This window comes from Trachurus japonicus, chromosome 9 (genome assembly GCF_045865225.1).
Source record: "Trachurus japonicus isolate A0001 chromosome 9, Traja_1.0".
NCBI lineage: Eukaryota > Metazoa > Chordata > Actinopteri > Carangiformes > Carangidae > Trachurus > Trachurus japonicus.
The window spans coordinates 9,591,517-9,604,725 of record NC_140915.1 but is presented as its reverse complement, the minus strand read 5'-3'; the positions used below and the strand labels follow the sequence as shown (position 1 = coordinate 9,604,725).

The 13,209-nt window shown below is 41.7% G+C and overlaps 1 protein-coding gene across 1 annotated transcript in view; it reads left to right on the top strand.

The window, feature by feature from the left end:
- The window catches only part of cfap299 (cilia and flagella associated protein 299), a 93,388-nt gene that overhangs the window by 61,926 nt on the left and 18,253 nt on the right, over window positions 1–13,209 (top strand). The window contains exon 4 of the mRNA XM_085785892.1: window positions 11,223–11,365. Coding sequence (XP_085642018.1) covers window positions 11,223–11,365 — 143 coding nt within the window. The remainder of the gene's footprint in view (window positions 1–11,222; window positions 11,366–13,209) is intronic.

Below are 13,209 nucleotides of genomic sequence, written 5' to 3'. Positions count from 1 at the left end.
GGGAACAGATTAAGGAAGGAAGGAAAGATGGAGGAAGGGAACAGATTGGATCACGGAAGGAAGAACAAAGGGAAAGAAGGAAGGAAGGAAGTGAAAAGGATGGTGGGAAGAAGGAAGGGAGAAAGGAAGGAAAGAAGGATGGACAAAGGGAACAGATTGGGTCAAGGAAGGAAGGGAAATGATGGTGGGAAGAAGGGAGAACGGAGGGAAAGAAGGATGAGGAAGGGAGGAACAAAGAAAGGAAAGGAGTGGAGAAAGGAGGGAGGAAGGAGGGATGGAGAGACAGAAGGAAGGGAGGAAAGAAGGACCAAGGAGGACAAGGGTTAAAGGTGAGTACAGCTCTTTTCTTTTTTGTTGTACGGTTCCTAATAGAGAAGAACAATTTAATATCAACTGCATCCGTCTTCATTGGATTTTTGGTTTTCCTGCTTTCTTTCATTTGTAGCAGTTATTAGGGTGAAGAGATGACGGGAAGAGGTGTAAAACCTTGTGTTCTTTAGTTAAACTAAACTTTTAAAATCCAAATATGCAATAAAAAACTAGGCTTCAAAGAGTATCATGAGCCATTTTGCACACAACACATCAGACTCATTAGATATCTCCAAAATAACAAAGTCTATTGCATTTATCTAAAATAAATCAAGATAATCCAGGGGGGAAATTTGTCTTGGCCACATAGTGCAACATAGCTGCTAGCATAAAATAATATGCAATATGAATAGGAGACGGAGAAGAAGAGTTGTCATTTGAGTTTTTTTTACCTTACACATGTTGGCTGAAGTCCTTTCATAAAGATACAGCTTAGATACTATAGAGACACTTCATGTACATTCCTAGAAATCAGTATATTTATATTTAATTACCTCTAAACAAACTGCAAGTTGATTTCTTGCATCAAACATGACACATTCACTTTGTCTCAATCATAATTAGTATACAATAATTAGATTGTCATGCGTTGGTGGTGTTTTAGGATTAGCTTTTATGTGAAAAGGTTTTTCAAAATAAGACTCTTATTTTTAGTTAAAGAAAATACTCCACATAGATAAAGAGAAGACCTATATATGGCTTTTTGTTTGGACAAAAAGTCTTAACTGATCAAATAGGTTGTATTTCATAGAATTTAGGATGTCTACTTTTACTACTGACAATCAAAACTCCAACAGTGAAGTTAAATGAGCCTCAGGAGTGTGAATAGTAAGAATAATTAGATGTAACGGTTAATTATTCTGCACAATCGCACCATCTACAAATATCTCTTGTGTGTCGACTGTGACAGTAGCAGAGGAGCAAACGTGCCAACCTGAAGGAGCGTCTCTTCATGCAGCATTAACCCTCAAAAACTCTGCTTAGTCAGACAGATGGGCTGTTTAACATCCAGTAATCCATGCTGCTGCAGTTCAGGGGTGATAAAAAATGTTTGCTCTCTGCATCTGGAGCAAACCTGTGCTCTGCCTTCTCAGATGTTGTTACGGGTCAGATTATTTAGATATTCAGAATTCAAAATAGCCTCTCTTTTTTTTTTATCAGGCAAGTGAATCTTTGGCGATATTTCCAGACATGTGGACAGTTGGTGCGATGTGCCAGCGCGACCAAGTTTAGCCCTCGGACTTACACATTAAAATAAAAACTCCTGACAGGAAATGCAACAGAGAGGATTAAAGTGCCCACAGAGTTAATGACACCATAATCCCAGTTTTTTTTTTTTGCATTTCTTCAGAAAAGCTTTTCGCAAAAAAAAAAAAAAAGCTCACCAGGGGACCAGCAGCAGCTCCGTTGCACTGCTTTCACATATATTTTAGGCTGAACTTGTATTCTTCTTCCCACTGGTAATTTAAAAGCCAGTGGAATGTGGAAAATGATTGTAGGAGTGGAGGGGAGGGAAAAGATATGCCTTGCTTGGTCACTTTGGTGTCTGAAATCCGTAGCTGAGATGGCGTTTGACTGATTTGTGTTTTGACCACATGTGCCAGACCCGCCTGCTATTCTCAACCCGTAATTCCTCCCTGGATTCCGGCATGCGACTAATTTACTGTAGGGGCAGGATTTTTTTTTTTTTCTATCCCAGGGAGCAGTAACTTTACCCCTTTTCTGTTACAGGGCTCTGCGCTGTAAGTGATGCCACCTGTCAGACTTGACAGCTTATTCTCCATATGGGGAAGGTCTTTATCAGCTGCAGTTGCAGAGACCAGGGAAATGTCTGCCACCTGCCAAGGATTTCAAACCTTTAACTCCGCTAAACAGGCGGCATACTTGTGATTCCATTAGGTTGCCGATCAATTTGTCTTTTTTTTTTGTTTGTTTTTTGCCCGTTAATGGAGCAGTGAGGTCTGGACAGTGTATGTTAGTTGTTGTTGTTGTTGTAGTAGTTAGATCAAAGTGCAGTTTGTTTCAAATGCACTCCTTCCTGTTGTGTCACACAGCACAACAGATGGTCGACTGGAACGGATCTTGCAAAAAGAACCTCACTGGTTCTGTCGCCACAGGTCTCCATTTATACACATTAGACTTTTCTCACCTCTAGGTTCAGTTTTGAAGAACCCATACGGTATAAAGGTAGATGTTTGTATCAAAGCTCCATACAGTATAAAAGTAGATGTTTGTGTCAAAGCTCCATACAGTATGCAAAAAATAATAACTTTATACTAAAGCTCCATACAGTATAAAGGTAGATGTTTGTATTAAAGCTCCATACGGTATAAAGGTAGATGTTTGTGTTAAAGCTCCATACAGTATAAAGGTAGATGTTTGTATTAAAGCTCCATACAGTATAAAGGTAGATGTTTGTGTTAAAGCTCCATACAGTATAAAGGTAGATGTTTGTGTTAAAGCTCCATACAGTATAAAGGTAGATGTCCATGTGTAGTGTGATTATAAAGCAGCTCTAGGTTCTATATTAATACTGTGAAAGTATCAAAGCCTCAGTCCACAGAGAAATGCACACAGCCTTTATTCAGAAACTGAGCCTTAAAACCAGCCGTCAGGACTTCCTGTCATTTTGTGATGTCACAACAACGCAGTCACCAAACCCAGGCCACCACCACCTGAACCCCCCATCCAACACTTTGCAGGATTTGGCTTCTCTTAGTGTTTTTTTTCTGAAATCTGCTCTATTTTTATTGGATCACTCAGAAAACAGTCAGCCAATCAGAAGAGAGTCTCGGAGCCTCCTCTCTTCTGATTGGCTGACACCAACCTGTCATTACTAGAGCTCCAGAGAGAAGCTGAGAGAGGAGATGGAAAACTACACTGAGATGGTTTTTGGTTCCTAAAACCACAAATCCTGATCAGATCTTCTTATTGATCAACTCTTCAAATACAAACACAGAAAAAGAGTAAAATATTTGAGCTTTAAATAAAACTTTCCCTTAGTTGACCCAGGGGGGAAAAATACCATAGTTATACGTACGTGAAGGGCAATCAGACTTTTGTTTTGTCTCCTTATGACAAAAATCAACATTGAAACTGGTTTTTGGTTTTAGGGAAACTGGTCTAAGGTCATGTTTTCATGTCTTTTTGCTGTAACAGGAAGTTGCTTTGGCTCCACTACAGTAAGAGCATGGTGTGACTCTGTTGCTCTTTCCCATTGAGCTCTACAGTTTAATACTCCGGTCCAATATGTCCTCCAAAGTACAACTGTAGCTTCCAGGTCACAAACCGTGCAAGCTGCTGTTTTTTTTCCAGTTTCAACTACAGTGTTTTCCTTGCCGCCATGCCTACAGTACATTGAAATGCATTGTTTGTGAGGACAATGAAAGAGCGTTCGGCTGCTTCCAGACCAACGTGAATTGACGCAGCCAGAGGAAAATAGCAAAGCTGCGCCGAGGGCCAAGTTAAGGAGGTTTTAATAGAATTTCTAAAACACCAATTGCGAAAAGCAGGATAGCATTTTCTGATTCCGAGTGCCCTGTAATTTGAAGTGTGTGGGTTCAAGCCACTTATTTTGTGGTGATGCCTTTACTGGCGGGTTCTCCAAAAAGACAGAGGCCGTTGCGAGCCTATGGGTTGAGCTAGCTGCCTTCGCCTTCCTTACTGATTGACTTGAGCCGCTTCCCCTTTGGTATCTGGCCACGGTCGCTCTGCCCTCATGGCTAACCTCACTGGGCGTAGCTGTCCACCATTGGGTGTTTAGAAAGCCCAATAGGAGGACACCTGCTTCTGGATTTATTTACTTCGTCTCTTGCACAAACAGCCGAGCAGTCTGTTTATGGATGCAGATGGAGAACACATGAGGTAAACAAATGCACAAATCTGCCTTTTTTTTTTTTTGCTAAACTGACTTCTAAACAACAACCAAACATCCTGGTATTCCAGCATCTGTATTTGCTGTGCATCACTTGGAAATATAAAGAAGCGTATACAGTATGTTGCATTATTACCTAATCTGGGCCCTAGGTCAAAAATGCTCCCGGCACGCCATCCCTTGCATACTTTGAGAATTTCCCAGAATTTCCCAAAATTATGGAAATACTTGTGGTCTTCAAGGACACAGAATGACAAACAAATGAACAACCAACCTTTTGCATAGCGCATGCACCAACACGCCCTTTATTTGATGTGCAAAACCACACGCACTCATACACGTTGTTACGACCCAGATCTCTAGGAAAGAACAGAAACGCAGTACTGTAAAGCCAATGGGAATCTGACAGTAAAGTAATTTATCGTTGTAGTAGATCATTAACAAACTTAAATGGAATAAGTTCAAATATTTGAGAAGGAATGAGCAGAGGTGAGCTGAGCTACAAAGGAGAAGTAATTGAACAAAAAGCGAGAGAGGGAAAAAAGCCTCTAATCCGATGCATTGCACAGAATAAAGCAAACGTTTCTTACACCTTTTTGTGTGGTCTGGCTGGGCCTTTGTGCAGGGCTTTAAGAGAATACAGATATAACATTAAACCACAGTGCAGAGCAAGAAGTCCTTTTGAACAGTTCACTTGTGCATTTTTGTATCCGGTGCCAAGACATCTGTCTAGTGACACACCCTGTAATTATAAACGAAAGGAAAAAGAAATGTCTTTTGATTATTTCCATCCTTATTGCTTGCACACACAATCAGGCCTGTTACGACAATTACAACAAGAAGCCGTGGACAGCTGTACATCTGTGCGACAGCGAGACATCTCCCTAAAAACCGACGGCTCGGTGGAATCCCAGACGGTGACAAAAAATGACGAGGTTTAAAATACCATGTTTGCATTGTAGAGACTCAAATATTTGAAGTCATAGTGGCCACTGAATCTGTGGGGCAGAACTGAAAACGGTTCATCTCTTTCCATGACGGAAACAATCAAAGCCCCAAGCCTTTATTTATTTTTGTAGATATATAGACCTGTTTTAAAATTAAACTCGCTTTTAGACTTTTTAGTGGATGGAAAAGCGGCGGCATTTGCCAGGAGAGAGTTGTAGGGAGGTCTGGGAAGGGTGGCTGCAGTCTATCAGCAGCCCATGTGGAGGGTTATGATGAGAGGGTATGTTAAAGGGTGCTCAAACAGATTATGGTGACTCACAGCGCTGTGCAAACAGCTCACAACCCTGCACGAGTATCTAGAAGGAGCGCGCGCCGACACATTTCACAAAGAGCGAGTCCGTACAATAGGCATGTTTGTGTGTGCTATCTGTGCAGCTCGGTATCTAATGTCCATCAAGAAGCTCTGATAGAAACTGAACTCAGCTGCTCAGACTTTAAAGTTGTGCTGGTTTCAGTTACTAGTATGTCCATCAGACTCAAACACTGACAGGACTTCTTTTTTTTTTTCTTTTTGACTGTAAAATGTCCGGTTCCTCTTCCAGTGCTTTTGCGGCTTATGCATCATAACATTGTTTTAACTCCTAGTCGTCTAAAAGACATGATGTCAGTTGCAATAACCAAAGGAAAACATCTGTTTTTGGCAGATCCACAGAGGAAAAAAACATAAAATAGAATCAAATTTCATCTCAGGTCTCAAAACGAGGATCTGTTTAAAATAAAGAAATGTTAGAGATATTTTAGGTTACTACAGGAGATGGTACAAAAGAAAACAGGCCATCACATACAGCTGTTAAAACATGGGAGTGGAGTTTCCATCAGTGTTTGTGGGTTGCAAAAAAACATATCCCATTCAACAGTCATCGTTATAAATACTCATCCTTTCTCATTGTGGCAGATAATCTTGTTTTAGTTTGTTTGTAATGGCGTTAACAACCTGTGCTCTAAATCTGAAGATATGCATTACCTCTTGCATTACTCAACAATTTTATTGGTGTGTTATCATGGACTTATTAGTGTCAACACTGATAATAAAAATGAGTGTAATGCGGTTTCTGAGAACATGTTTCACACTCGCATTAAAATGGGCAGAGCATAGAGTCATGAAGGAGTTACCGTACGCTGCATGGCGCTGGCTGATGCAGGTTAGCGAGGCCTTGATGAAACCGGTTCAGGCTCTTCGGTGTGTGAGCTCTGGCTCTGAGTCACATCCTGCAGGAAGTGTGATTCAGGTAGATAGATGCCCATGGCTGCAACACAACACACCTCGGCACATATGGGCTCATCTGTTACACAGGATGGCTGTGTGAATCACTTTCAAGTCAAATAAGCAAAGGACCCTTCCTCGTCTTAACTCCTGAATCCCTCTCCCCAAACTGCCTGAAAAACACACACACACATGCATACACACTCCTTGAGGAATATCCAGAAAGGGGACATGAGTAAAGCCTGCCAGAAAAAGGGCTCCCACCTAAAAACATTCCTGTAGTACAGGCCATGTTTTCCTTACCCCAACAAATTTACACAGTTGTTAGTGATGGCCCGGGATTCCTCCTAAAGCGCAGCCCACCAATAATAAACAGTATGGCAGCTGACACCGCAAGACACCTGCACAGCTCCCTGACACTGCAGGATTGTTCCCAGGGACTGGGTGGGGGGATGGGGGGATGGGGGAGCCGGTGTGGGCAGAGGTGGGCTGGAGGATGGGGGCAGGAGGGGGCCATGGGGGCCGGCAGACAGGTTGGTGGTGTCGGTGTGTTTGTATGTATGTGTAAGGGGGGTATTTAAAGTACAAGCAGTCAGTGGTGCACACTGGTTTAATTACTTGATTTGATTTACCTGAGGAACCTTTCATCTCATGTATCAAGTAAAAATACTACAGTATTAAATTATATTTCTACGATATTAGATACTCTTACTTTGAGAAAAGTTATGTAAATGTGGTTTTTATACAAAAATATTTTCAAAAGAAAAGACACCACTTTGAAGCTTTGTGAAATTACTGAGCAGTCAGACTTACAAAGCTACATAGCTAGTGTTAGCGTTAACAGCTCTTCAATGACCAGTCCTCCTGTCTGGTCCAATAATACGCAGTAGTTCCTGCAAATTTTTCAGCTACTTTAAATTCCTTTCAAGCTTGAAATATAATTTGAAAAATTTTTTTTTAAAACAGGGGCGATTTGTAGGTTTTGCTAATGTTACATAGCTAGCGTTAGCATTAACAGGTAGCCTACTAATCAGTGTTGCAAAGAGCTTCAGCCATTCTTGAGTAAACAAGAATTTATTATACACCCTCTGAACAACTTTACTTGTTCAGTGCAGACTGGACGCAACTGTGAATCACATTTAGCAGTGACAGGGCTAGCTGGTTAGCATGCTAACTTACGCAGAAGAAAGAAAGAGATTGAAACAAAAAAAATGGGTAGTGACCAAAAATGGTAAGTTTGATGCTTTACCTTCTTCAAGACTAGTAGCCTACTGTAAGTAAACAGCTGCTAATGCTGTTAGCTATGTAGCAATAGCATAACCCACAAATACTGTAGCTGTGACAATGCTATGACAATGCTGGAAAGTTGAACTACAGAGTATAAAAATAATGCATCGGACACATTTTCTTGGTGTTACGGACACATTTTTGAGGTTTAATACCCAGTCCTAGTGGTTAGCTGTAGTTTGACTTTTTGCACTCATTCTGTGGTGCACACACACTCACACAAACAAACACCTACACTCTCTCACACTCACACACATTCATGCACTCCTCATGGCACAGGATGTCAGGTGGTCCGGCCATTGTGTCCTCACCTGTAGGACATTGTCAAAGCACAAAGGAGGGGCGCAGTACGTGTCAGCCTGCTGTCAGCTTCTGTTTGACTTGAATTTGTAAATCCCTCTCTTTCAGCCACGGGCCTTTGAAAGATTAGCCACAGGTTTGTGGAGTGGTTCACATCTGTGTGGGTTTTACTTATTGTCAAGAGGCAGGGGATCCCTCCACAGTTTTCACAGACCTCAATAATTACAATTGTCAACACTGTTCAAGTTTCACTGTTTGTTTCCGAGCACATAAACATGTTCCTTGTGGATTTTTTAGAGGGCGGAGTACCCATGAGGATTTGAGATGCTTTGTTGTGTTTATTAACTTCATGGATCATGGATTTAAAGGCAACTCCCGCTCTACTGTTCTTTACGGGTTTATGTAACCTTCATCTTAAGGTCACCGGTGTTTTGCTTCCAGCCAGGTGAAATTTCAACTGTGTGCACACGAGAAAGAGTTTCAAAGAGGAGCAAACCGTATATTGAGTGTCACAAAGGCACAGAGCCTGTCCTACCTGGGACCTGCGCTCCGCTCAGCTTCTCAGGCACTATAACCAGACTGATGTTTGCCATAAAGCGGGGGCCTCTCGCTCGCTGCCCTGTGAGGTCACAGCACCTGTTCTTGGTAATTGCTGGCAGGTGACGTAAGGCTTCCACTTGTTTTCCATGGTGTAAGGTGGAGGTCCCCCTGGTCTCCCTCCCACACTGACGCTGGAAACTCATGTTGCTTGTTTGCAGCAAATAAGCGGCGGGGTCTGGCTCGGCCGTTCTGCTCCTTCAAGTTCCCTGAGAGTGGAATGAACTTTGGCTTACCTGTCAAGAGGCGAGTTAGCAAAGCACAAGTTATGTGTACATTTTTCTTCAAGCAGTTTCCACTGAAAAACACGTGGAGTTTTTCTTTATTTATTTTTTTATGAGCAGATGGATTTAAAAGCAGAGAACATTAGATCTGATCCTGAGATTTTGATTATAACCAACAGATGTTGCGACCAAAACCTTAAATTGTCAGAAACTATGTTCCAATTATACTATGAATCTCTCAGATTTAAGACTTTTAATATCTAGTTTCCATTGTTTTTGTGATTCACTGCTGCAACATATCAGTATTATTTGAATTGCCAGAAAATGGCAGGTCATACTAACAGGTAGGTAAAGGTTTCATCTGGAAGAAAAAAAAGGAATATATGTGTAAATCGACCCATAACCAAAAGTAGCTAACTTTTACAGTTTGCACCAGTTACTGGGTCATTTGACCTTAATTGATTAAAGACCAATTTAGCTGATATTTTAATGGCCACAAACCAAATGTGGCTGGCCTCTTTTTGCCAGGTCCACCTGATAATGTCTTTTCAAGGCTGGCTGCGTGAGGACAGAAGCCAGTAGATAGGGTATCTAGCCCAGGCCTCCAGCCAGCTGTAAACCTGATAGCATCTGTTTTAAACGTTTGAGAGACGTAGAGAAAGGAACCCTCTTTTCTTCTGAGCTCTGGAGCACTAGTTATCTCACGCCTTTTTTTAGTGAAGGGATCCACAGATGGCCCGTGTCCTGACAGTTATACAAATGCGATATCGCAAGCCGAGGCATTCTGCTTGGATCGTCTTTCTGTGTTACTGTAGGCCGACAAGTGGGACTCATTCATGCCCGTAGTAAACAAGACTAGTCGGACACAAAGGGAGTCGTCCTCTCTCAAGGCAAGAAGGAAAGAAAAGCTGTTTTATCTTTGTGAAGGCAGACACAACAAGCTCTTCACACCTGAGTGTGCTCTCTGTTTGGAGTTCTTCTCATCCATTGTCATCATGTGTTATCTAAACCATCAAATCGACATGAAAAGATCATTTCATGTTCTTCTGTCACCCGAGGGGGTTTGGACAACTTCCCTTTCATTTCCTTTGCCTGAATCAGGTGACAAAACCATTTGTCATCCTGTTTTTTCTCCACGTTGTGTCTGGTCTGAGCTCACTTCAAAGACCTGCACTCTGATGAGCAGCTGGGAGATTTATTTGTTTTGTTTGCATTTGAGGAACCCAATCTTTTCTTTTCTGTTCTGTTCTTACTTATTGTTTTCTAATCAGAAATCAGTGTTTGGACTATGAAGAGCCCAAGGGTTGTTCCTCAACAATTTCAGGAAAGATCAGACATGAACTGGGCCTGTTGCTTTCATATTTGAAGTCAAACATGATCCACTTGTGTATTCTTTGTACCACTGAGCAAATGTGCCTCCAACACTCTTAGTAATGCTTGTTACCGTGACGATGAAGGTCAGATAGTCCGAGGGGAAGGGAGGGTGATTTTTAAAAGAGGTTATGTCTCTCTGGTTTGGCTTGGTTTCAGATTGAGTTCAGAGGCCTGAACATTTAGACGTTGGTCTGTTGTTTCCATCCGTTCGCTCTCATTTTACTTTCGTCTTGTAAAGACAAAACTTGGTCTGCTACCGTCAGCTGGAAGGTTGAGTGGTCCATCACAGCTGATGCTTTTATTCAGCCTGAAATCATGAAGGTTGTGCAGGCCAGACATGATATGAGTCCCTAGACTCTCAAATTGTAAATGGAAAAAATTGAGAAACCTCAAGTCTAAAGCAGTCATCTGCATGATGTAGAGTCTGTAGCGTTCAAAGAAACTGAATCTAGAAGTTCTGGTTTCATTGCAGGTCAATCCGTCAAAGGGATGGCCCTAATACTAAACCCATCTAAAGCGCTGTTTTTGTCTTTACTTGAGTTCCATGCCTCCTCGTTTTTCCCACAGTAATTAGCGCAACGTATAGTCTAAAGTTTTATCTCAGAGCTCCACATTGCATGTCATTACATTCTCGCCCTAAACGTAGGTGTGTTGGAACGGAACTGAGACTCTAGTTTCTCTAAGTCGCTCGAGTCCCACGCACTTATCTGAGCAGGATACTCTGTAGACGTCCCACCTCGGTTATCCCGGGCCATCGCAGGACAGCGACACAAGTTGGAGTCGTTTCTGATTTGAGCCCGATTCAAAAGTATAACATGAGCCTTTGTATTTCAAAGTGGGAGGATTTGTAACAGATCCCTTCTATATGTCCACTTTTAACAAGTGACATTGGCCCCGCTGGCTTTTACTCAGGAGACATTTGATGGCCATGATTATTTACACAGAGGCTTTCCTTCTTTCTCTCTCTCTCTTTTTTCTTTTACAGTCGGTCATTTTCATAAGGGATCATAATACTCTTGGACAGGAAGTATCTGGCTATATAGACTACGCCCACAGACTCAAGACCCAAGATTTTGAACCATACTTCAGCGGAAAGAAGAAGCTCATGCCAGGACGTTCGGATTTATGGTAAGTCTCCTTCCATTGTAACATGTCCATGTTGGTTGGGGAGGCCCTGACTCGAGTGGGATTTGACAAGATTTGAAGGGTAAGGAAATCTTATTATCCAGGATTAAAGATTCAGGTTGACGTGAGAGACCAATATAGGCTTGGAAGGAGCTGTGCAAAGGGCCGGTGTAGTTAGTATGTACAGCACCAGCCGTTGTGGCTTCAGCACAGATGTGGAATAAATATACAGTGCTGTAAGTGAAGCTGAGTAGCGCTGCCAAAGTGCTGAACCTGTCTGGACAAGACAGACGTGATTAGAGTCAAGATTAAAGCAGCCTTAAACCATGAGATTTTGATCTTCTTTTAATGTGCAGTGAATTTGTCATCACAGATAAGTGCAAAAGATTTGATCACCTCAAGCTTAAACCAACTAGATCAGTTAATTGACGGATTTACTATTAGAGGGTACTTTATCTTCTTGCTGGTTTGATGGGGACAGGACTCAACATCAAAAAATGGAAAACATGCACTGAGTCCAACTTCATTTTTGTTCCTTTTTAGTTTTAGATGTTATATCAAAATGAAGTTTAGGCTGTTGGTCAAACTGAGAGTGTGACGGGTAAAATTGTCAGTGCTGTATTTCTGTATTTCCATCCACAAGTTCCTGCTTATGTTGCCAGGAAGTCACTTGTGACAAAGATAAACACCATTTCTATGTGTCCCAAGCTTTTTCAACACTTTAACACAACTGGTTTGGAAACCTCAGTGCTTCTGCATTGAGGGAAATGTCCCAGTCTCCAGATATGAACCTATAGCTTTAAACCATAAACTGGTTTGGACGTAATGTAACGTTCGTGAGACAGTGCTCTCCACCACCTTTATCATCTCTACTCATCATCAGTAGAGTTCCTGGAGAATCATTGACAAGGAAGTAATGAAGCCAAAAGAGGAACAACATTTGTTTTAACATTTGTGACCTTTAAAGGTCCAGTATGTAAAATGGGGGAAAACCATGACATCCAGCGTTTAAATTCTAGTTCACAGCACTCACTCGCTCGCTTGCACTTCCTCCTCCTGTCGGCAAAGTGACGGTGGCCTCCGAGGACAAAAACACTTGTTTATCATAACTGAGACGACTGGGAGTATTTCAGGAGCATGGAGCGATGAGGTAAAGATCTGAACCATTTTACAATATGTCTGCTGTTTCCTCCTCCTCCTTCTTTCCTTCCTCCTTCTTCATTGTTAGTTTCTTTATGAACACGAAACTCTTGAAACGTGCTCTCTGACCCTTGTATATATAAAAGAAGAGTTATAAGGCTACGAAACGAAACACATTTTATTTTATAGCGATTATACACTCAAATAAATATATTCATGGGTAGTATATTCAGATTTTGCCAATAAACCTTGACAATTATTACACACTGGACCTTTAAAGCAGAAGTAAGCGGTCCAGTCATTTTGTCAGCCGATGGAGTTAGCAGTCCCCGCCCTCGTCCCTACATCAACACATTCACGCGCATCCCTTGGCTGCACACACAGAGAGGACCGCCCCTTTATGCCGTTCTCTCTCCTCATTGGATAAAGGTTGTAGGATACAAGGAAAGTTTTCTCCTCGGCTTACAGCAGAGCAGAGTGACTGACAGACCCGCGTTTCGGACCAAACACTCTATATAAGTGATTGCTGTCGGAAGATATAACTATTTAAGACTTATATTAACACAAACATTCCGCTTACTTCTGCTTTAAGACAAGTTAGCCTAACTTTAATGATCAAAATGTAAGTTTCATATTTGACAAAATAAGTATAAAGAAAAAGACTTGATACCAGAGTGCTTTCAACCTGCTATATTTAGTCAGGATAC